The sequence below is a fragment of the Pezoporus flaviventris genome, unplaced genomic scaffold, assembly GCF_033815535.1.
Source record: "Pezoporus flaviventris isolate CSIRO_AGI_PZ_B2104156 unplaced genomic scaffold, CSIRO_AGI_Pfla_v1 ptg000129l, whole genome shotgun sequence".
Classification (NCBI taxonomy): Eukaryota; Metazoa; Chordata; class Aves; order Psittaciformes; family Psittacidae; genus Pezoporus; species Pezoporus flaviventris.
This window is the reverse complement of record NW_026892677.1, coordinates 3,447,027-3,472,102: the sequence shown is the minus strand read 5'-3', so window position 1 is coordinate 3,472,102 and position 25,076 is coordinate 3,447,027. Positions and strand designations below refer to the sequence as shown.

At 41.8% G+C, this 25,076-nt stretch overlaps 1 protein-coding gene and 1 long non-coding RNA gene across 2 annotated transcripts in view; one reads left to right on the top strand and one right to left on the bottom strand.

The window, feature by feature from the left end:
• Nucleotides 1–25,076, top strand: part of LOC133282577 (uncharacterized) — a 380,577-nt gene that overhangs the window by 340,386 nt on the left and 15,115 nt on the right. The gene's annotated exons all lie outside the window — the stretch shown is intronic.
• Nucleotides 1–25,076, bottom strand: part of ADAM12 (ADAM metallopeptidase domain 12) — a 188,148-nt gene that overhangs the window by 149,099 nt on the left and 13,973 nt on the right. The window contains exon 2 of the mRNA XM_061478574.1: nt 20,993–21,126. Within this exon, the coding sequence (XP_061334558.1) occupies nt 20,993–21,126 (134 nt within the window). The remainder of the gene's footprint in view (nt 1–20,992; nt 21,127–25,076) is intronic.

The window sequence follows — 25,076 nt, the reverse complement described above, 5'->3', positions numbered from 1 at the left end:
CATTTCACTGAACTGAAAGTCAACTCAGAATGCTTCAAGAAAGCCCATAAATTATTCTATCACAGAAAGCCCATTTCAGACGCTTTTTGTTTCCCGTCAATACAAATCTGGCTGGGTTCAGTAAGTTATATTAAATGCACATGTATCTCCTTCAAGCCACATTTCATGCTCTCCAAACATCTTCCTCTAAATTAGATCCTTTCATATTCCTTGAAAAGCTTCGTTCTTAATTAGGAAAGAGTTCTGATTTTCCATTTTCATTAATTCATTTGATTTCAGGATTCTGAAGCCAGAGCAATTGCAACTAAATGAAGCTTATTGAAAGGCAAGAAGATACAATCAGTTTCAGACAATGAGAAATTTAAGGATTTTATTTTAATGCAAGGGTAGGTCTAAATGTCCTGGCTAAACTGAATCCTTGACATTGCAACAATCTCCAGAGAAGCAATGATATATGTTTTGCTTCTCTGAATGAACTTGGAGGGTTGGCTGGATTAATGCTTAAATCACTTAATTATTTGGCTTAATTCACAGGCTGTTCTTCACTCTCAGATCTCTCCCGCTCCCCTCCAATCACACCACTCCACTGCATCAGGTCTGTGCCAAGATCTCTGAGCTCAGCCTTTGTTCCCTCTAAACATCTTTTCATATTATGTGGCTCAGATTAAATCTTCTTCGCTAATTTGTTATTGCAATCACAGATATGCTTCTGGATTCAAGTCCCCTTTTGCATCGCAAAGACTTGAACGCAAACCAGAAGCGAGGAGTCAGTATTTAATTTCCACTCTTTCAAACTGTAATTTCTCTTTGATGATCTTCTGAAGATATTAATATTTATGAAACTAATGGAAGGGGCAGTTTCACCCCACTCTTAGGCTACTTGGGATAACTTCCCAAAGCTTTACTTCCAAGACACATGAATCATTTTTGCATCCTGGAATGTGCCCTAAAAGAAAGAGAGAGATGAAGATTTCCTACTAAAGCAAAAGATACTGCAAACCCGTGGGCAGCATCTCACATTCTTCGGCTTAATTAGACTTTCTTGACAGACACCCCACCTATCCATTTACATTCTTGTAGAAAATAAATGACACATAGGAGTGCAGAAAGCTTATCTAAGAGCAATCCCTCAAATGAAAAACATATGTTGTATTCTGAATGATACCCAGAGGTTTAAAGTATTAATGACCAGCATATTTCTTGCCTCAAAGGCAAAGACAAAACACAGATGAAAATGCCATTGCCATTAATATATATGCAAAAACCTGCAAACAGAATGTACCTTTTATATATAAAATGCATTCCCAAGGCCACTTAATGAGATTACAGAAGGCCAATATGCATCTAAGTCCTCCTGTAGATAATTTGCTTAAGGATTTTCAATTGCTGAGCATAGGCAAAATCTGTTCCTTTTCTTATTACCCATAGGTTCAATACGAGTAAAATGACATTTCTCGAACAAGATCTCTCGTGACATATTAGATAAACTTGTGGATGCAAAAAATAACCCTGTAGGGAGGTTATATAAACTGATATTTAAACTCAACAAAGATCTACTTTGCACTAAGTCATCTAGAAATAGCACACCCTTTCTCCATCGAAGGGCATGAGGTAAATAACTGAGGAGGAGGTAAAAACAGATAATCAATTATTTCACTTGGCTTCAGGGTTAGTGCTGAAATTTTCAGCCCCTTAGAGGAAAAAAAACCAACCAAAACCAAAAATCAATATAGCACAGCATTTTGAGGTAACACAAAGAGAAGCATCTCAAAGGCATTTGTAACATGTGATAAGAGTATAAAGAAAAGTCCGCTGTCACCTTCAGCTGCTCCACCACGCAGTGTAAATGAACAAAAATACTCTTGCTTTGTGGCTGAACTGGCTGCACAGGGTTAGAGAACACTAAAAAAGGGAATTCTGCAGGAGGCTCGTAAAACGTTTCAATTACCCAACCTCAGTCTCATGGACCAAGGCAGCAGGACAGAACGAGACATTAGTTTTGGGTCAGCCAGTGGATGCTGCAGTCACCCATAGGGAAAGTGGGGAAATGGACTTGACAGTAGCTCTGGAATAATGGAAGAAAGCAGGAGTCACTCCTGCAGCTAAAAGATGAGGAGCAAGTAGAGTTATATGCTGCAAACTCCATTTTAATTGTTCTTTATGTGATTGGACCTCTTTCCAAAATCTGCCTGTGCAAAACCCTACCAAAGCATTCCATCATGGAAGAAGACTGTCTATTCATCTTTCTGGACAGCTTTTCATTGCCTCGATGCTAACGATTCATTCAAGTATGTATTTACAATGTTTCCTCCTCTTTTTGCCACTCAATTATTCATATGATTCCTGCTCTGCTTTTGCTTGCCTTCCCCAAGATCAGAAGCCAGTGAATTAGCACAGGTAAGAGACGATAACAAAGGTCATCTGAGCCAGTCTATTTGATGCAGGTTTGCCCAAGCACAGTAAAACTCTGACAACACGTTGACTTAAATGTTGGTGAGGGTCTGAAACTTTCTGCTTCTTAATTCATTTTCAGAGATTTCTCCCTCATCCCCCTCCCAGGATTAAACCCCAATGGAAATTTAAACACAGCAGTGTCCCTGGTGATGGGCTATGATACACAGAGCATTTGTGTATTCGCACTAGATGGATTGTGTGCCACATGCTGCTGAATTTCCATCGGCTTTGGAGATTTATTGTCTTCTGAGGGAAAATTCTCACTTTCAGACACAGAGGATCCTTCCTTTTAGTCCCAGAACTACAAACCAACTACCCTTTGTAGGAGGGAAAAATAAAGGGAAAGATAAAATGAAAGCAGGAAAATCCTATTTTCCATCTTAGCCTCGGGAAGAGTTAGCAACCACAAGAGATGTATTAGTGAGGGGCACTGAGTGAAAAGATCTGTTGAGCACCTGACAATGTCTAACAATAGGCCAACTGCAGCATTATCTGCCCCAAACACACCACGATCTGCATCCCATCGACTTCCTTCACAGCTACTGACACAAAACTGCAGGAAAGATACTGGAAGGGAAAGAAAAAGCCCATCGCAACCAGCTCTGGACTGAGCATGTTTTCATTCAGATGATCCTTCAAAACATATCCCCCCCCCCCCACTCCAACAACCCCAAACTCATCACTATGTCTCTGTTCACTGGTAATTAAAAAGAAGACAGCTCTGCAACACAGCCCATGTGATCCACCAGGACTTTACAACCCCAGTGTCCCAGAATGTGTTTTGAATTACTTTGTGCTTATTGTAAACAGTTGGAATTGTCATCTCAGGATTTGGTCTATTTATGATCCACTGCAGCTAAATCCTCTCCTCCCTTCCCCCTTCCTGAAAACCTTTTGAAGCTTTGATGCCTCTCAGAGTAACAGTTGACACAGATACGAGTCCACTGCTGCCACCCAAACATTGCTTACTGCACTATACACCCAGAAAGCCACTGAAGGGCCTCTGGTGAAGCCTGATTATTTCTGTGTCACAAGTTCTCCATAAAATCCAGAAACATATACAAAAAGAGACTGCACCCAGCTCTCGAAAGATTAATTTCTCCCTTCAAGCTTTGCTTACAATATTTTATAGCATATACTCTGGAAAGAGGCAATAAGGAAAGTGCTACTACAGGACACAGTCAGCAGTTCACATGGACACCTATTTTTTCAGAATGGTTTATACATCACTTCTTGAACCTACAAAACCCCTCAAAGGAAGGATTTCCTCTGGCTGTCTACTACCATTCGCTAAACTACCATGGAAGGTCATAAAGCCTCTACTGCTGCTGTAACCAAGTGCCTCTTGAGGCAGAGATCGTAGAATCCTGGAACGGTTTGGGTTGGACCATAAAGCTCATCCAGTCCCAACCCCTGCCACGGGCAGGGACACCTTCCACTAGAGCAGCTTGCTCCAAGCCCCTGTGTCCAACCTGGCCTTGAACACTGCCAGGGATGGGGCAGCCACAGCTTCTCTGGGCACCCTGTGCCAGCGCCTCAGCACCCTCACAGGGAAGAGCTTCTGCCTAAGAGCTCATCTCAGTCTCCCCTCGGGCAGGTTAAAGCCATTCCCCTTGGCCTGTCCCCACAGGCCCTTGTCCAAAGCCCCTCTCCAGGTTTCTTGTCAGCCTCCACTATCTCGATTTACAGATGAGCAACTACAGCATGGAGAAGCTGATCGATTTGTCCGTGATTACATGGGAAATCTGCAGCACATCTTCCTAAGTCCTTTCAGAGCTGTTAAGTACTTCCTCTCTACACCAAAACTCTTCAGGTAATAAATACCCCAACCTCCATTGCATCCAGAACCACCTTTGTGATTTCACTGTCCATCCTTGAATTAAACATTTAAAAGAACAAACAGAAGGCTCAACTTTTGCTAGGCCATTTTCTCTTTGCCCAGTTGAGATAGGATTATAGTTAGTGCTTTAGTTGCCTATGTTCTATTTAGAGTTTGGCTCTAAGTTTTGACACTTAGAAGAGAAAGAAAGCTACGGGGCAGCAAAGTCTTCATCCCAGCAAAGAAACAGAAGTGCTCCCTATGAAGTTTTAGGTAGTTAAAAACTCAGAAAAAAAAAAAATCTTATTCTTTGAAATGTAGAGATGGCAAATACTTGCAAAGCAAGTTTTATAAAGTAGAAAGAATAGCCTCCACTTCACATCAAGTCATAGAAAAAGCAGTGTACAGGACCTCAGATGCTCCTGCTCCATGTCAGGATCAGTTATATCTCTCTCATTAGCATCTGTTTCTCTGTTTTTTCAGAATATCAAGTGCACTCAGAGACTTCAAAGCTTCCCTTCTTCACCATATGCATGTAAATACATCCTTTTCTCATTATCTTCATTACTGAGCTCTTACTTCTGCCTGGTAAGGCCATTCTTCTTGTCCCTGCTTGACAGGGAGCATATCTAAGTGACACAGAAACTAATTACTCCCTCTTACTTCCCTGCAGCCATTTACCTACTGGAAGATTTATCATGCCTCTTCCTCAACAGTCCTGGTCCTTTGTCCTCACCATGGGCTGTAGCTTCAGACCTCAAAACATTCCCTGCATTCCCTACTATATTCTCCCCAGGTGTCTTAGCACTCTCATTTATTTTAATGGCTGTTCTCCTTCCCAGTAATTATTCAATGAGGATCTGGTGTGAAACACATAGTCTCCAGGGCCACAGTCTCCTTTGAGATTCAACATCCCAGTGGTCTGACCCGCAGCTTCTCATCTATACTCGCATCTATACTCCAACCACTAGGTTGCAAATGAACAGGTTTGCACCTCACTGATGCTCTGGAGCCATTCAGTGCTGTTCCCCCCACCCCCCCTTTTCCAGAAAACAAGAAGTCCAACATTAAATGGAGGTTGTGGTGGTTTAACCCCCACCAAAAGCAATGGACCATGCAGCCACACACTATTTTCCCTTTCCCCTCAGTGGATGAGGAAGAGAGGTAGAAAGAGGTAAAACCCATGGGTTGAGGCAGGAACAGTTTAATAATGAAAATTAAAATATAATTATAGCAGTAATAATAGGGAAGAGAGAGGAATAAAATCCAATAAACACAAGTGATGTAGCTGATACCCACTGGTACCCAGCCCTGACCTCACCAGCAATCGGTCCCTCCCAGGTAACTCCCCCCAGTTTATATACTACACATGATGCTCTATGGTATGGAATATGCCTTTGGCTAGTTTGGGTCAGGTGTCCTGTTTCTGCTCCCTCGTGGCTTCTTTTGCCCCTCCTCTACTGAGCATGAGACTGAAAAGTGCTTTATCAAGGTCAGCAGTATTGAGCACCAACTAAAACATGTGTCTTAGCAGCATTACTCTCAGACTAAAGCCAAGCACAGCACTGCACCAGCTACTAGGATGAATATTAACTCTATCCCAGCTGAAACCAGACAGAGACATGCACTTAAACTTCTGAATAATGACTCCTTTACAGCCCCTAAAAAAACCTCAAACCAACAGCAAAAATCCCCCCAAAACGTAATGCTGCACCGTGTTGTATATTTAAATTAAATTCAACAACATGAGTTTGTGAAACTTTGCCTGCTAAAACATGACATTATTCACCAGACTTCTGTTTTTTGTACTCCTGAGTCATATAAGGTAGCAGAATGCATAGAGGAAGGCTTCTGGAAAGGTTCATTATTCTCTCTATAAATAGCAAGCGTTTGCCAGATATGGGTACCCCTCCGTGGTATCTCAGTGTCAGTGAACACTATGTTTAGAGCAGGACTTGGAAGCATAGGAGCAAGCCAGCATCTTCTAGCACATTTAAAAGTATATATATATATATATATATAGTCCTTCTGGAACTTGTCATCCACGCTCATCAACATATAAATAGAGAAGGGCTCTGCAGGGGTTCCTCCTACTGTGCTCGCTTCCTGAGACGATGAGGGAAGGAGCCTTTTAGAGCCTTATCACAAAGCTTGAATGAGAAGTCTTGCTTAGCAGAAGACTGAAGAGTTTCAGAGAAGAGCTGAGATGGACACTCATTGAGATGTGCAAGAAAATGACATTTCAGGACTGAATGCATTGCTTACACTTGGAGAAAGAATTAGGAAGAGCACAGTGCCATGTGTGTGCTTGTCCTCTGAGGGATTCCTGAGCAACTGACTCTGAACTGCCTCAGCTGAGGGATGCTGCACTAATCCCTCCGACAACAGTTGCTTGCTTTTACATAGAGACTGCTTTTAAAGAAGCCTAAATTTCAAGATACATTTGAGAAAGTACATCAACTGTGTGTCCCCCCCATCTAAATCAAATTCTAGTTTGCAAATCAAACCCCACAGATCAAAATTCACCTTGCACATGCAAACTTTACCTTAGGCTAAATACATGGGACAAGTTATTTTCTTTCCATACGTCAAAGCTGTGATGGTGACATTGCAAGAACCAAGAAAACAGCTCCCTAAAATTGAAGAAGCAAATTTGCACACTCCGAGAGATGCAGAGGAAATGATTTTGTGGGATAGGTAAAGACAGCACCAAATTGCATTATGACTTTATTTTACGCTGAATCAATTTCTCACCAGCTCAGGGTAGACTGTCAGCTTCCAGACTGCACACCTAAAGAACAGATCATAGAAGTAATTTCTTTACTGTTCTTGAGGAGCTTTTAAAGCTCCAACCACTATGACAAGAAAATGTATGCATATGATACGAAAATATAGCACATAAGAATGTAAAATGGCACAGGGGCTGCAGAAAAAAAAAGTATTACCAAATCATTTGGCTTGATTGTGATGGCTTAAGTGATATACCTTGGTGAGACACAGCTTTGTGTTTGAGCAGGGATATTTGATTCATCTTTCCCTGAGAAAGATGAAGACTTCGCACGAAAAACAAGCCAGCATTGCCTTTGGAGCCTTCAAGCAGAGACTGGACTCTTCATCTACGTTGTGTAGTAACAAAGGCTGTTAAGAACTGGTTGATATTTCTGTGCAAAACAAGCACCCCAAACTATTAATATTATAGGAAATATTGTTCAGCTCTAACACACAATAATGGGGGAGCCCCACAAGACACTTATTTCATATATATCAGTCAAAATGCCTGTAGCAGCTGAATCTATTGCAATTTTTAAGTTCTTTAATGATGACACAGAAATTATCCACACTTTCAGCGTCTGAACAATGGTTTTATTGCTTACACAATACGCTTCTGTTTTTTTCCAGTGCCTTGTCCTAAAATTAGAACAGCTTTATCTATGTGTATCTCTACCTAGTATATATGAAGTTTATGACATTGGCAAGTATGTTACAAGGACATGCTGATAATCTCTCTGCTTCTAAATGTAATTCCTTCCTAACACCACGTCGGAAGTACTGATAGGAATTTCACTCAGTGGTATGCATCTTCCCTCTCAGCTACTGGATCTGATGGTTTGACTTTGATGCACAATTTTGTTATAACCTTATTCAGACTTTTTTTTTTCCATACATATGGTTGCAAAACATTTTCAAACCAGGATTTAAGAGCTGAATCCTGAGACAAAGTTGGAAACCGAGTAGCTGTATGCATGTATAAATACAGAATGAATGAGTGAATGAATGAATTAATAGCACTATAGATATTAATATACCTCCTATATCAATATAGATACAGATATACCTACTGGGAAATTCAGCAATGAATTGGGGAGTCGTCAGGAACTCTTAAAGAAATGGCTCAAATCCAGCTGTCATTCTCTCCATCTCAAACTCAGAGATTTGGAGAAATTGCTAAATACTAATTCTGTGAAGGCTGCAATTAGAGTTGATTTCAATTCCACACATAGAGATTTCTTTTTGCATTAGTTAAGAAAAGATGTAAGGAAGCATGTTAAAACTAAGCAATTCAATTTTAAAACAAATTCGAGGCTCAACGATTACTTTGCGTATTTGAGAGCAGAAAAATGTAAGAGATGAAAGAAAACCACACAATAAACTAAAATATTATTTCTCAAAATGTGGCTTAAAATGAAATGTTCTCATGCCAGCGTTAATCTCCCTCACAGAAAGGTGATCGCGCTAAACTTGGGCTGATTAATATGGCTCGTCATACGCTATAAAAATCTCAATTAATGCTCTTCATAGCACTTATAAGGTGCTCTTAAGTTGCCTCCAAGACTGGAACAGTGGCAATCCTTGTCCACAGCATTGCAAACACTCCTCCTCCTTAATTCTTTGAGATCGAGAATCTTGGAAATCCTTGTTCCCTTGTTCTCACAACACATGCGTGACTTATCCTCAAGCACACAACATCCCTCTTCCCCCACCCAGAGCACCAAATCCTTCCTCCCTAAAAGCTGCACAGCAAGAGCACAAATACAAATAACACTTCTCCTCTGAAAAGGCCATCACCAAAATCAAATTGATGCCCCATGGCTTGGATTAAACTTTATTCCCATTTTATAGATGGAAAAGGGTAAGGCAATAAAAGGGGAGATGTTTGACTACACAAAGCAAACAATTTAGGTTTCCATCTTAAAAAGAAAACCCCAAACCCAACTGTTTCTATCAATATATTATATTTGCCCTCTGAAACTCTTAGTGTTCCCAGGCTCTTGTTGCTTGGTCTCTGTAGAACAGTGGTTTCCTTTCCTCTCTCCCTCCTATGGGGATCCTGGGAAACAACCACTTTGGTCTGGAGGGTTCCCACAGATCACAGTTTAAATCAGTCCTGCCCTATTCCCTTTCTTCCTTTGTAATCCACATACCATGGCAGTAAGCAATTCTGCACGAAACTTGCAATGAAAAAAGAAGGTCAAGGTTTTGAAATCTCTTTTTTTGTTGCAATTGATGCCTTTTACAACCAGAAATGCTAAAATAATAAATAGAAACTCAATAAAGTATGAAATATAGCGCTTTATGTTGAATTATGGGCGTTTACATTGATTTAAGCTCCTCTCTCCAGGGTGCACTTTTGGGGTTTGGTTTTGTTTTTTACAAATGCCACTCATGCACAGTAATTTACATGCCTCAACGTTTCTCAATGGCTGCTTCGTTAACAAACTCAACATCTCTTGGCATTAAAATGTTAAAATCCACTTTGCCCTCTGACTATAACAGAAATACCTTTGCAAGCTAATGATTGTAACAGGCTGGTCTGCTCCCGAGTAAACATTCTAGGGATTTCCTGAGGTGTTGTTTTGTTTTCTCTTTCTTTTTCTCCCCCCCCCCCCCCCCCCCCTCCATCTTTTTAATTGAGGGCAAAGAATTCAGAGGGCACAGCCAGCTTAGATGTTATTTCTGTGAAAAAATGTGTATATGCTGTCTCTCTATATGCTTTTTCAACTGAAAAAATGCATTTACACAGCTTCTGGATATTCATTTTATAGGGGAAAAAAAAGAAATCTTTAAAGCTTATCCAACTCATCTCCTTCTGCCAGCTCTCCTTGCCAACTCTTTCTTAGTAATGCCAGTAAATGCCAAAAGAAGTCTGGTTTGAACAAGGTTTCTGTCTGTTGAAACCAAGAGAAAGGCAGTTGCTGTTGGAGATACTCGATTTAGGGATCCCGCTTTGTCTTGCGCTGCTGAAAAACCCACCCTGACATGTCAGCGTGGGCAGGAGGGAGTGTGCACTGTTAAAAGAGTAATAGGGTAGAAGTTGCTCTGAGGACAAAGTTACACAGTTCCTCTTATTGGCTTTTTCCACTACACATTCATTTCCAGAAACTCTCCTCTCCTTTGAAAAAGGCAGATTCAGGATCTGCCAAGGAAACGGTCCTTTTTGGGGCAAGGATACCATGGCTGTTTAGATTAACACATCGAAGAGCTTTTGTCTCATCACCCCTTGCCAGGAGCTGAAGCAGACCCTCCTTCAGGAGCGTTTCAGTACGAGATGTACTTAATGTGAAAACATCTAGGGGAAGGTGATGGAATGGGTGCAGCTAAAGTAAATTATGTCCTCTGAGAGACACCCGGGTAGGATTTCATCCAAGATTGCTGCCCGAAGGAGCCTGCCATCGCCAACACTCACACAAATGAAGTGTGCCGGAAAACAGCATCCACCAGCGTGCAAAACCTAGACATCTCTATGAAGAGCTGATCTTCCCCTAGCTAGGCAGCAGCTTGGAGTGAAAACGTTCACTCCTGTGCCCGTTTCAGTGGCCTCAGGTAGCAAATCCTGTTCTGAACAGCAAAATTATCCATAGGCTTCACTTTAAACTCACCACGTAAAATGCTGCTACACCAGGAGGCAAATCACTCCAGACAGTGACAACTGCCTGGGAAGGCTCTGGCAGGCTCATCCCCAAAAGACTGATTTTGTGCTGGAGTGTTTAAAAAGCTCCTCAAAGGATGTGGTCAATGGAAAGGGAAGGAGAAAACAAGGAGATGAACCCTGCCAAGAAACCACCCAGTAGCTCCTGGTGGAGGGAGATGGCCAGAAGAGGAAGGGGGAAGAAGTTCATTCAGCAGAAGCACAATAAAGCTGATCCTAAGACAGGAGACACAGTAAGGGCAAAGGAATGAGGGCAGGACCTAGGAGAACTTCATTTCCTGACAGTGATTCAAACTTCAGAGGAAACAACATATTAGCATCCTAGAACTTGGAGCAGAGGATGAAAAGTCAATGACAAGTCAGAGCTGTGGCAATCCCCAGCACAGACACAGGCTGCACTGAGACGGGATGGAGCAGCCCTGAGGAGAGGACTTGGGTTGTTGGTTGAAGAGAATCTCCCCATGACCCAGCTTCAGTTGTGTGCTTGAGCCCAGAACCCGCCTATGTTGTGGGCTGCACCCCCAGAGCGTGAGCAGCAGCTCAGGGAGGGGATCCTGCCCCTCTGCTGTGCTCCTGGGAGATCCCCCCTGCAGCCCTGATCCAGCTCTGGGGCAGCAGCACAAGAGGGACGTGGAGCTGTTGGAGTGAGTGCAGAAGAGGCCACGGAGATGCTGCGAGGGCTGGAGCAGCTCTGCTCTGGAGCCAGGCTGAGAGAGCTGGGCTGGGCCAGCCTGGAGAAGAGAAGGCTCCTGAAGGGGAGACCTGACAGCAGCTCCAGTGCCTAAAGGGGCTGCAGGAAAGCTGGAGAGGGGCTTTGGACAAGGGCCTGTAGGGACAGGCCAAGGGGAATGGCTTTAACCTGCCAGAGGGGAGACTGAGCTGAGCTCTTAGGCAGAAGCTCTTCCCTGTGAAGGTGCTGAGGCGCTGGCACAGGGTGCCCAGAGAAGCTGTGGCTGCCCCATCCCTGGCAGTGTTCAAGGCCAGGTTGGACACAGGGGCTTGGAGCAAGCTGCTCTAGTGGAAGGTGTCCCTGCCCGTGGCAGGGGTTGGGACTGGATGAGCTTTAAGGACCCTTCCAATACAAACAGATTTATCATTACACTGACCAGAAATATCACATGCACATCCTTGCAGGACAGGGATGAGATCAAGCTCAGTAAAACACCTGTACTCTGGCAGCACCCCACCATGCAGATGCATGATACAAATGAAAGTGCATCACACAAATTACTGCCAACTGCATTTTGCCTCCTGTCTCACTAAGCTTCATCCCTCCACCGTGTCTACAATGTCATAAATTGCAATAGTTTTGTTAAATTAAGCTTCAGGGGCTCAATCCTACTTGAAAACTGTGCCCTTGAGGAAAGGCAGTGCACAAAAGGAAGAGACAATCTCCTCACGATAGAAGCTGAACGCAAACTTTCTGCTAGGATATCAAAATGATACAGATCATCTTTACGTCATCTACACAAGCTTTTCAAACCAAGTGGCAGGTCTTTTGGCAGTCCTTGTATATCTAGAAAAATAGCAACACTGAAATCCTTTTACTGTCAAGATATTACCACTGCATTTTAAAAGGGCTTATGATCGATCCTAATTATTTTTTTCTTATCAAGCTTTGTGCTGCATATATAACCTCTATGATTTCTCATTGCCATTCTGAGAAATGAGAAATATTCCTTGAGAAGATGTAAATCAACTGGGGTTTGAGTAAATCATATGGAAATAGAATTACAATTCGACAACAAAGGCATCAGGCTCATTAACACTAGCACGCAGTGGATCAACCAGCTACATTTAACTCTTCAGCCCTAAAATACACCTTGCAACCGAGGTATATTTGAGGTATAAAACATAATATTGCAACTGAATGCAATTCAATTTACTTTGGCTTCTTGAGATAAGGGTCTGCATCACAGCATACGTCAGCAGCTCTTAGTTTCCATGCTCTTCCCCTGCTCAGAGAACTTTAGCCCAGGGAAAGGCACCAACTTCTTTAGGTGCTACTTGCAAGCCCTCAAACAACCCCTTGCAGGAGCTGAACGCTCCATGCTCCAAGAGCACACGGTGGGAGAGAGCCCGCAGTAGGAACCGTGTTGTGTTCAGTTTGTCTCAGGGCAATCACAGTGAGAAGTAAGCATAAGAACAAGGGAGATTCTCCTTTTGCCTGTAAAAAAAATGATCACATGTTCCTAGCTGGAAAGCAAAGTATTATTTGAATCCAACACTGAAATTCATACCTTACGCTCGCAAGATCTGTTGCAAGAGACATGAAATAGCCAAGTATAAGCTAAATTAATTCAATATGAAAATGCCTCGGTACAAGCACTTTACAAACCCAGCACACTGCTGCATAATTGCAAGAACTTAGTTTTAGATTCTAACACCACGTTAAAGCGTTGCTTGCATTAACTGCATCATTAAGATCAGAATGTATTTTTCCATTTTATTATGGAAAGGATGATCTGTTTGTTTGGGTTTTTTTTTCAACTAAATACCAGTCTGAAAGCTCATGTTAAAGAAGATCGCCTTACAGAGGAACGGGTTCCTCCAGCTCAAATCTGAGACACTACCTCATAGCTGGTGGGTCACAGGCAGCAAATGCAACAAAGCCCTTCTGCAGAGTCCCATCATATACAACTGCTGGCAGAGGGAGGCCGGGTGGTACAGGGAGACAGAGCTCACCCAGGACTATTATATCACTGGCAATCTTTACTGGCCAAGTATGACAGAATTCCTTCCAACAGCTCAGCGTGATACAAGCTCTTGAAAGGGACTTTCACCCTATTGAGGGCTCCAAGATGCTAAGGGGAAGGGAGGGGGGGGGTGTGTGTGTCTGGTGGATGGTTAATATAAAACTCTACTTTTTCTGTTTATTGGAATAGCAATCTCCCTCAATAATATCTGTTATTTATACTGTGCATAAACTATAGCACAAAACCTTACAAACTTAACACACTGGATCACTTAAGCTAAAAATGAAATGGACCATTTTCTGGGATGAATCCCAATTGCTTAACACTTCCCAGTATGCCCAAGTGTTTCAGGCAGGAAATGAATACTAGTATATCTAGTTGAAACTAGGGCACTGATTCAGTGCAGACAGAGAAAAGAATTTCCCCTACTCAATCACCAATACAAAGTTTTTATTGGTGGTCCAAGCTCCAGGAATTTCTCAAGCCTGTAGCTGCGTTGTGAGATCCAGCAAGTCCCTAGAAGCAGGATATACCTACTGACATTTCTAAACCATTCAATAAGTGCAATTATCAGCTTGATCAATTGGCTAAACATGGGTACAGGGCTGGATGGGAAGGAGGGAATATGCTTTGCTCTACAAAGACCTTCCTCTTGCAAAAGATAAGGTGAGAGGGATGGATTTAAGCCGCTTTTGTGCACCCAGTGAAGCAATCCAGCCCTAGTAGCATAGTTACAGACATCCAACTGGGTAGCAGAGGAAGTGACACACTCCCTTTTCCTAAGAGCTTCCATGCAAAAATATGCTATTTCTGAGTTAAACAATTGTGGAAGAGGTACTAAATAGCAGAGGATATTTGAACTGATCAGCCTTCACCATGGCCCTACAAGGCAGGAGTATAGGTATAAGAAAAAGCACAAGAACTAACAGATTGCTCACTAGGCTATGAAACTAATGACTACCAGGTCACTAACGAAAGGCTCAAGGAGCATAGCCCAGATAATTCCATCAAGGATTAGTGCAGTTTCTCACACCCTGAGGCTGTCAGTGCCACGCTGCATTCCCAGCTGATGATACAGCCTCAGCAGCATGCAGAGCTCTGCCTCTTCCACTTGATACTCATGAGTCATAAAAATATAGAGAGGCCTATAAATTCTGTTTATGCTCCTCTCTCTCTTAAGATATGTAAAACAGCTATGTAAAAGAGCTATGAAAGCTGTCCTCTCAGCCTTCAAAGACTTGTTTAAGCAGCACTGTATGATTCCCCTTAATACAACTGTCTGGAAGTCTAAACTTTGGTAATTATTTCAAATGAAAAAGAACAGCAGGAGGCTCTGTTGAAGGGAATATAAACAATTATCACTTGCACGAAGGCTATGCCAGTTATGAAATAAACTTGAATGGGTTTGCTCTTGAAAACACGGAGCACTACATCAATTATCTGACATAGCAGTCCTCTCAGCTGTACTCCACGCATCAAACCTGGTATCAGAGTTACACAAGAGCACCAAGAGAAACAGAAAGGAGGGGGAAATGTGAAGCAACAATGAGGTCTTGTTGAAGTAGGGTCTTTCTAATGGGTACACCAATAACTATAATACTGAAGCTGGCGTGCACACCATAACTCCTGATGATAGACTGAGCCATGATAGACTGTGCCTGTTCTGGCAGTTTGCAAGAGAAATGCAGCAGTGCAAGAGCATAAAGGTGAAATCAGATGGGTAACGCTCATCCCTGCCTGGCAGCTTTGAATATGTTCTTGATTCTCTAGCATTAGTCCTGTGACCTTTTAACAAATTTAAAGTTATTTCTTGTTCCCTCCAGTGATTCTTTGTTTCAGTGGCCAAAAACCCCTATCTCGGGAGGTGTTGAATTAGGACCTTACAACGAGGGAATGAAAAAAAATACGCAAAAAGGGGAAAAAGAATCAGTGTAATATCTGGATTTGATAAATCCAGAAAACCTTAAAGATAACCAACAGCTGTCAGAGCACACGATACTCTTACAGACAGTGGTGAATTTCACATTGAGATTCAAGTAATCATTGTCCAGAATGACATCCAGATGATCAAGAGTCTGATGTTTGTTTATGAACATCACCCATAACTTCTTTGCAAGCTCAATGAGATGCAGTGCATGCTAAGAAGTAAAAAAATGGCAATCTTCTGCCACTTACATGCAGAATCTTTTGAGCTGTAACAAGCATACGTTTAAAAAACAGAAGAAATATGGTCTAAGGATATATTTATAGCTGGCCTTCATCTTTATCTTTGCATTTCATTGCTAGAGTTTGTATTCAAAGTATAGCATCACACCAAGAAAGAAAAAAAAGAGTATTGCTACAAGAAAGGAAAATCTGTCTCATCTTTCTTTACTCCTCTTTTGAAAACACTTCTTTAAGATTTCAGTTTGCAAACCTGATTTATACCAGCCTTAAAAAAAGAAGGAACATAACTAACACTACCTCAGAATCTGGCCTTGGAAGCTTAAATTAGGTGAAGCAGTTTTAACGTTCTCTGAATCCATTGCCTCCTCCTCCAAGGAAAAACCGATTCCTGATTTATTTGGATTTAAAAGTCATTGGTGCTGCAGCCGTAGCTGTTCTTCATCAAGGAACCCTCTGCAGGTCCTCCCATCCTCTCTGCCCACCATGAGCATCTTTATTTTCCTCTGCTTGTCTCTAACCCCAACGGCAAGAGATCCACACTCTGGTGTGTGGAAAGCCATCCATCATTCACCGCTGAACAAGAGGTCCAACTCTGAATGCTGGGGAGAGATTGCTTTCCAATATACTTTTTATATACAGAGGCAGTGGCAATGCTTTCAAAAAGCCAAGTGAGATTCACTATGATTCTGGCACATTAAGAGTCTAATCCCTTAATAGATTTATATCCCTTAATAGATTTCTGATTCTATCTTAATAAATATTCTATGATTCTAATCCATTGACAGGTGTACTGCGTGCATCTACTTTCTCATAGTTAATTATTTTTAAGAAGTTATACAGCAAAATTTGCTCTTTCTTCTAAACCTCACCCAAATGTAATGCTAAAAAAACAAAGTGTTCACATCATTTGAAAGCAACCTGGACTGGCAACTTGCAAACACAAAGCAACCTGAAGTATTTCAGGGCTTTCCACCTCCTCATGCAGTGCTTCAGAAACCACAGAATCACAGAATGGTTTGGGAAGGGACCTTAAAGCTCATTCAGTTCCACCCCTGCCACAGGCAGGGACCCCTTCCACTAGAGCAGCTTGCTCCAAGCCCCTGTGTCCAGCCTGGCCTTGAACACTGCCAGGGATGGGGCAGCCACAGCTTCTCTGGGCAACTGTCCATCCCAATGCCTCACCAACTTCTTAGAGAAGAAACCACACTCAGCTCCATGTGTTGGCTGGTTTCAGGTCCTCCAATACCTGCCCATGTTCAGCTACATTAAAATTTGTTGTTACATATGGCAATCATAGCCTGATGGAGCATACGCCTATGTATGAAGCAGTTTAATACTGCACTCAAATGGATACAGAGATCAGAATTACAAAAGTATGTGCATAAGCGTCAAAAGAAGTAAAGCATCACCCACTAAGGAGAAGTTGCACCTAACTTGCTCGTGTGCTTTTACAAACCACAGAAGATTAAATCTTTCAAAGCACTTGATCAGCTTCATGATTATATCTGAGTCCTTCCAGGGGCCAGCAATGGCATTTATAGATCTTGCACAGCCAAGAGTAGAGAAAAGCCCCATACCTCGGTGACAGATGCCACAACCTGAGGACTCTGATGTTTACTCGCATAATTGATCATATCATATATGCACAAAATGCTTTCAATTTCCCAGAAACTTAATGCATTTTAAGGTCTGGGCTAAACCCTGGATCCAAAGCCAACTTCATTAATGGAGTGTGTCACTCTGGGAGAATGAATGTCAGCTCAAGGCAATGCCACACTGGGATCCCTCCCAGCATGACAGCTATTATATATCTGCCCTGGATGGTCTCTGGCAGGCAGTGTTTCCCCACAGTTATGACCTTTTAAACATAGAAAGGGAGCCAAGAAACCCTTAATGCTCATGTGAAATGCTTCCTGCCTGGGGCTTGTCTCTCCAAGAGAAGACACGTGCTTCAGGCTCTGGCCTAACACAACCAATGTTACCTGAGAGCTCCTGTGATGCAGGATCTGGCACATATTAACCAGTGTGCGTCCCGAACAGGGTGTGAGGATAAAAGCTGAAGCCAAACAGATGGTCTTCGAAAAATCTTCCCTAAAGTGTTCTGTGTACTCAAACTTCACTTACCCAACTCTCATCAAACTTGGCTTGATTTGCACATCTCCAGCCAAGTCTGAAGAAAAATATTCAACTGGAAACATGCAGGGAAAAGAGCAATTTTCTTGCACTTGAATAATGTAAAAACGAAACAATTTTCTTCAAACCTTAGAAAAATTTAAGCAAAACAGAACCCAACCCTCTTGGGTTGAAACCAAGCACTAGGAAAAAACCATCAAAACGGAATGCAAAATGATGCACAAATGAGGATGAAGTGGAAGGAGAGCTGGAGCTGCAATGTATAACGACCTATCAACACATCTGTAATGCACACAGCATTTCAGTGAAGACGGAAATCACATCTGCACCGAGTATGGGCATCTATTGTTTGAAAGCAGAGAGCAATGTTGTGCACTTCATGATCCTGATTTCGCCATCACCCACCCATAAATACAGTTACTCATCAGTAGCCCTGACTAGCAACAACTGGATCCTCAAAATAGTAACCACTAATTTTAGCAGTGTGCTCAGGATTAGCAACTGAATATCATATCCAGTTAATACAAGAATGTAACTGGGCACTATTAAAATGAATCTGAAAATGATCTAAACCTTTTGAATTCAACAAAACTAACTAGATGAACAGCATCGTACAGTTGTAAAAACACGGACTTCGTAGTAACTCAAAGTAATTCATACATGGTAACTTCTCTTTATTTTCTTTTTTAAAAGTGCATCACTCTCTGAAGTGTTTGCATGTAAGAATATGCCCCTTTTTAAACAAGAAAGAAGCAAAAGCATTTCTGTAACCACACTACCACAATGAAATCCCAGCCTTGGTCTACTTACAGCTTTGACTTCGGGTGGGGCGAAAATTGACCTGCCCAGTAAAAGAGAGGTTCTCTCTAGATACAAACCACTGCATTTATACTTAGGGAAGCCCAAATTCTTTAAATATAATTTAATTACATGTCTGATTTTAAAATTGGATTTTTCCTACCATTAATTTGAACTGTCATTCTTAGGAAGTACCTAAATCATTAGATGTCCTTGAAAGAGTACACCCTGACTGTATTAAAGTTAAACCAAGTTATAGCCAAGTAACATTCATATTATTTTCTTCTCAACAAATGTGATTTTCTTGCTGCCAGTGAACAGGTCTGTGTGTGTAAATAGACAGGAGAATAGGTTCAGCTTTCTCGTTCGTGCTCTTCACAGTGTACTGCATAGATGGCCCTCAAAGAGGAAGTCATTAGCTTAATAATAATTCCTCACAGACTCCAAATGAGATATTCCAATAGATATTGCAGTGGCTCCTAGGGTAAATAAAAGGAGAGTTTTATCTTCAAGATGGGAAAGCGAGAATATGAGGCACTAAATGATGAGTGGGGGTTCTGAGACTAATTGTTAAGCAGGAATATTTACAAGCAAAGGACTGGAGAATGGGTTTATCATTGCAAGGCAATTATCTAAACACAAATAACTTTAATACTTTGGCATTTTTATAGCACCACATTATTTATTTTACTATACAATCTATTGAAATACCATTCCCCTGGTTACAAGTACACAGCACTGCATACTTTTTTTTTACTTCATATAAAATTGAAATAAAAAGGAACACTTTGAAATGAGTGGAAGAACAATAGGTCCTATTTAACCATCAACTACAACAGTATTTAACTTTTGTGCTTTTGATCAATATTTGTGTGACAAGCTATTCATTACTCCTCTACCGCTTTAATGCTGTTGTTCTTCTTACAGCCTGATCTGCACTTTTGTGTGTTTAATTTATAACAGTTTCCATGGAAAAGAAGTATTCAAAGAAAAAAAAGTGCTGAGACAGCACCTTCTACCAAACCACAAATCTTTTCTAATGTTCATCTTAAACTGAAAGTAATTCTGGGAAACAAATTAATGATATAAATCACATTATCATTACTCACATAAAGATACTCTGTTGTAACTCTTTCAGAAAGCTACAGTGAGTAGTAGCTAAAAGACCTCTATATGGAGAATGCCTGTTTCTAATTAAATTCTCTAAAAATAGGGTTGCACATACATCTAGGACCAAGCCATCTGTGTTATCTCTCTAGGATAAGCCATTCTACACCCACAGTGATATCCCTTTCGTCACTGCAGATATTCAGAACGAGGAAGGGAAACAAGAAAAAGGAAGCAAAGTTTTAATGCAGAGAACGTTCTTTAAAAGTTAGATCCCTTGTTTTGGAATCTCTTTTCGCACCTACTTCTGTCAATCAGCAGAGAGATCCAAAACCACATCCCGCAAGCAGTGGCAACAGTCAAGTATGATTTCTCCATGAAACACTTTCCCAGTGTAGTAAAGAAAGCTGTTTCTAATGGGCTGCATTGCTTGTGTTTGATGGTTTTGATCCCCCCCCTCTTCTTTTTGACCTATTTGAAAATGTATCTTTATTCTCCTCATTCTGACAATTAACAGAACAATATAAAAAAGCTGGAATGAAATGGGACCTGTGTCAGAAAGGTTGGATAAGAGATTCCCATGACATCTTTGGTGATACTAAACAACAAAAACCTGTCTTCATACTTCAAGCAGGAGACCAAGGAGACAGAAAACAGCCTTTCTCTCTTAAAAACAGCTACCCACATTATCTGCCAATGACTGAGGGGAAAAAAGGAGGAATGCTTATCAGGGCCTGTCAAGAGGAGGAAACAATCTCTGTTTAGTCAGAGGCAGTGACAGATTATCCCCTTGTTAAGCAGAGAGAAAGCAGAGTGTGAAGGGAGGCAGGGGGTTGGAACAAGATGATCTTTAAGGTCTTTTCCAACCCAAGCCATTCCGTGATTCCTTGATTTCAAGGGAGACTTACTCCTGATCCCCCCTGCAATACACAGGACGGCATTTGGGGGCCATTTCCCATGAGGGGCTCCAGGTAATGCCTCAGGCTGCAGCCAACAAAGCAACATTATTTACACTTTTCCTTAGGTTTCTTGCTGTCAGACTGCATTTAGTGAAACAAATGCATTTGTTATATTTGCCCATCCCTCAATTTTGGGGCTATTTTGCTGTTGTATGATACAATCACAAGCAATGTGTGTTAAACTCATTAGACGAATTGCTTCATTTCAAGCTTCCATTTCTGCCATCAGGAATAGGAATGCCACTTTACAGTAAAAAGGTAAAAAGGTATTAATTTCAACCAATTTCTTCAATTAAGTAAGTATCAGTTTTAGACAACAGACTTCACAAAAAACACTCTTATAACCAGTATGATGAAGGGTGTTTAGTTCCCCCTAAAGCCTTCCGATTGTTATATACCTTAGAAGAAAATAACAGGCAAAATGAAGACTAACCTTTGAATAAATGCCATTTACTGGTCTCCACTGCTCTCCATTCAAAAGGAAGGGAATTGTTATCTCGTAATCTTTTGACTGGTCCTTTGGCATCTGCTGTCTTGAGGATTCCAATTTGCTGTCCACATTCTCACCTAAGGACAGGGAGAAGCACTTCATGTTAGTCAGGAACAGCATCTGACAACATGAACCTCGTCATTTAAGGGACCTGGCAGCATATTGCGAAAGGAAATACTTCAGGGAAAGAACTGAGCATTAAAACATTGTGGGGTCATATTCTCAGAGTCCAAACCTACACGTTTCCAAGAGAGCTGGGATTCTGGGAGAAAAGTGTTGAGGTTCATTAGATGTGCACTTCCGTAGCAGCAGAAGACAGAGACTGCACGTAAAGAGTAGAGATACCAGGATGCAAAGACAAGTAATTGGGGTGCAAGACTTAACTAAAAACGTTTGAAGAGGTATAGGCACTGCTATTTAAAGTGTTACATTAAAAATCATACTAGAGTTTGGATTTATTTTCTCCACTGAAGGCGACAGCAGGAGGGAATGCAGAGGGTGTCTTGTCGTTTCGGTGTCTTCATTAAGAGGTAAGCAAGCTACAGGGATTTAAGAGGTAAGATTTTATCAGGACTATGTTTCCCTAATTAAGGTAAGAAATTAGCCTTGATCATTCCACTCCCCAATCCCTCTTTGCCTCATCCCTCTTCCAAGATACAGTCACACTGGATCAGATTCAAAGCTGAAGTGGTGGTAGGAAGAGGGATGGTGCCCTTGTGAGTGTCACTAGAGCCTTAATCACCCTGGGATGAACAAACATTGCAGTTGCTTGACACGGGCTCCCTAAGGACAGACAGAGACCTGAGATTTTCCTCATGTCCTTCCCATTCCTGTGAAGGGGTCTGCTGGTCCTCACACTTCACAAGCTGGAGTTACAGCATGGATGCAACAACCCACTCCTGAAAGGCTCTGGGTTTATGACACACAGCAGATTTACCATGTGTAGTCTTTGGTATTTTATGAAACCCCAAACACTTCTTAATGCACCATCTTACTTTGCTAAACACAGAAGTATAGGGCTGTACTCCGTTTTAACTAGCCTGAACTGTATACAACAAAAGACTGAATATTTACTTAGCAGCTCAGCATGGACATGTAAGGAGGTCACAAAGTACTGACAGCCCCATAACATCATGGATGCACTTTGTCATTTAGGGGGGGGAAAGAAGTCTGAAGAAGAATATAAACTCCCACTGAATTAATGCTCTACCCCTACACAGTCAGACAACTTCAATTCATACCACAGTGTCAAAAAGCCATTTGCATGCAACATTTATCAAGTGGTTTTCCTCTCACTAAACATACGAATGGTACTGTGCCCGTCAAAGCCAAGTCCTAAAAACAGTGTCATGGGACAAGAGCTGGAAATGGGATTGAGAATAAATCTTAAAGAGAAGACAAAGATGGCTTTCAGGCGCTGTGAGACAGTTAAAACACCAGTGGGGTTTGACACATGCTTCACCTACCTCCACACCAAGCATTCTGGTGCACTTGGACTCCCTGAGGATGAGATCTGAGTCTTTGCAGGTGCTCTAAAGATGTGTCCATCTTCCATTAAGATGGAGAAAAGCCAGTGTTACCTTTCTTCCTCCTTCCTCCCATTGCCTTTGGGCTAGGAGGTGAAGAGGGAGGATGGTGGGGTGGTGTTTTAGCAGCTCAACCATGGCTCAGGGCTGAACTAGGTATTGTAGTGAAAGGATTGCTGTGGAGTCAACCTGCCCACACAGCTCAGTGCTCAGTACTTGCCACCCCACCAACCTCACCTAACACGTTCTGAGGATCCAGAGCTATGTTTTGAGCAGAATGACCCCAACTTAGTCATTGTTACAATTAAAACCATCTATGCAGTCACTATGATTAAGCCAACGAGAGAAAAACAAGTCCAGTATTTTCCAGCATGCTTGTAAAAATATGACACTTTCCCTAAAACACCAAAAAAGGGCCCAGATAAAATGATAAAGTATACTGGAAAGAGGAAAGTTTCTTGTTATATGGGTTTTCCTGTAGAGAACCTAACCCTCAGCACAGCCCAAGCCCAAGCGACAGGGATCTGGCAGGACACAGTGTCAGCCCTTGGAAGAGATGGTCAAACGATACACACAATTGGGTTTGCCCAGATACCATCTCATCTGTCTACAAGGGTCTAGACAGAACCTCTTTATTCTGATTACCAGGCATGAAGTTGCCTGCACAGAACAGAAACTTATGAAGCATATCTCAGAGAAATGAGAAAAGTTTGGCTCTAGCCCTGATCTTGGCTCACTAAAGCAGTCTGAGCTCTATGAATTAAATTACCCAGACCCTTCTATTACTCTGTAGGATTCGCATTCTGAAAGTTTGTGAGATCTAACCCAGTGAGCATCCTTTTCTTCCCACAAATGCACTGTCTACATCACTTCCATACAGCCTCACCATGGAACTGCAGCTAGATAGGAAGAAGCATCAAAGTCTTCATGGTATTCCTACGTGTGCAAGTTGCCTTTCTTATTAATTCTGCAAAGCATTAATATCACAACATTTCCCAAAACACAGGAAAAAGGAGAAGGGAAGGGATCAGCATTCACAAGCATTATTCACTATGAGGGTGGTGAGGCCCTAACAGAGTTTATAGAGAAGCTGTGGCTGCCCCATCCCTGGCAGTGTTCAAGGCCAGCTTGGACACAGGGGCTTGGAGCAAGCTGCTCTAGTGGAAGGTGGAACTGGATGAGCTTTAAGGTCCCTTCCAACCCAAACCATCCCAGGATTCTACGTGTTACTTCCTCATTACATGGCATGGTCAAGAAGGTGCAACTGCTATAAAAATATCATGGGAAAAGAGAATAATATCTACACAGAGTGCGGTTCAATTTCACCCCTCTTATTCCATCAGGACAAAGTAATGCCTGTGGTGCATAACAAAGTATGGTTACAATGAGCAAATTTAATCTTACACACATGCTTATTTATCTGCACACTGAAAATGCATATTGTGCAGCAGTGTTGATAGTCTGGAGACAGACATCAAGACAGGTTTATAGGCAGCAGTTATATCTTTATTGGAAAAGATAATTTATTGGGGTGGAAACAAACCAGACAAGCTTTAGGGCTTGCAAAGGCTTCTGAAGCCATAGCATTTATAAAACACAAGATCAATTTCTGTCTTGTTGCTTTCCTTCAGCCAAATATTCTGCTGCTTATCTGAGTGTTTTTATTTAAATGATTGGGTGTGATTGATAGAAATCACAGCTCTCTGCAGAGGGCAGAGAAAGCTCTGCAGCCCAGTCACAGGGCCTCACGCAGATAAGCACTGGGGCACATGCTTAACGTTATGCACTTGCTTGTCCTCAGTGTGATACATGCACATTACAGTTACTTTTGTAAACCAAATAACAGTGGTTTTCTGATTTAAGCTTATATTTACATCGTAGGCATATTTCTGAAAGACTTCAAAATGAAGAAAACACTATCACTGATAGATAAACTCTAGATCAATCTTTAAATTTACAAGTAAGAGGAAAATAAAGTGGTGAATCCTTTAAATAGGATTCTGCAGCCTGATTGCAAAGCTTCCCAGAACACATTGCAGAAAATAGGGGATCACAGCCAAGGAAGAGTGACCCACACATGTCCATGTGGGATGGGAAAGATGACAGCATCTGAAGGGCCTGACTGGACAACAGGACACAGACATAAGAGACATGGGAAGAGGAAGGCAGGAGAAAAAAAGCCACGTAAAATACATAAGAAGAGGGAAAAAAACCCCAAAACATAGGCATAGATATTGAAGTATGCAGGAAACTTTAAAACAAAGGGACAAACAGATATGCAGCCTCAGAATAGCCCTGAGTTTGGGCTTCTGGAGAGGTACAAAGCTGGGACAGCTTCGGCACACAGAGCCCTAAAGTCAGAAACACCAAAGAATTTATCCCAGTGAGGGATATTTCACCCAGTCTCTTGCACAATGGCTGAGCAAACCACACTCCCAGTTCTCTTCTGCTGGTGTCAGGCCACCCACCTCCAAGCATAAGCCCAGCCTTCCCAAACAGCA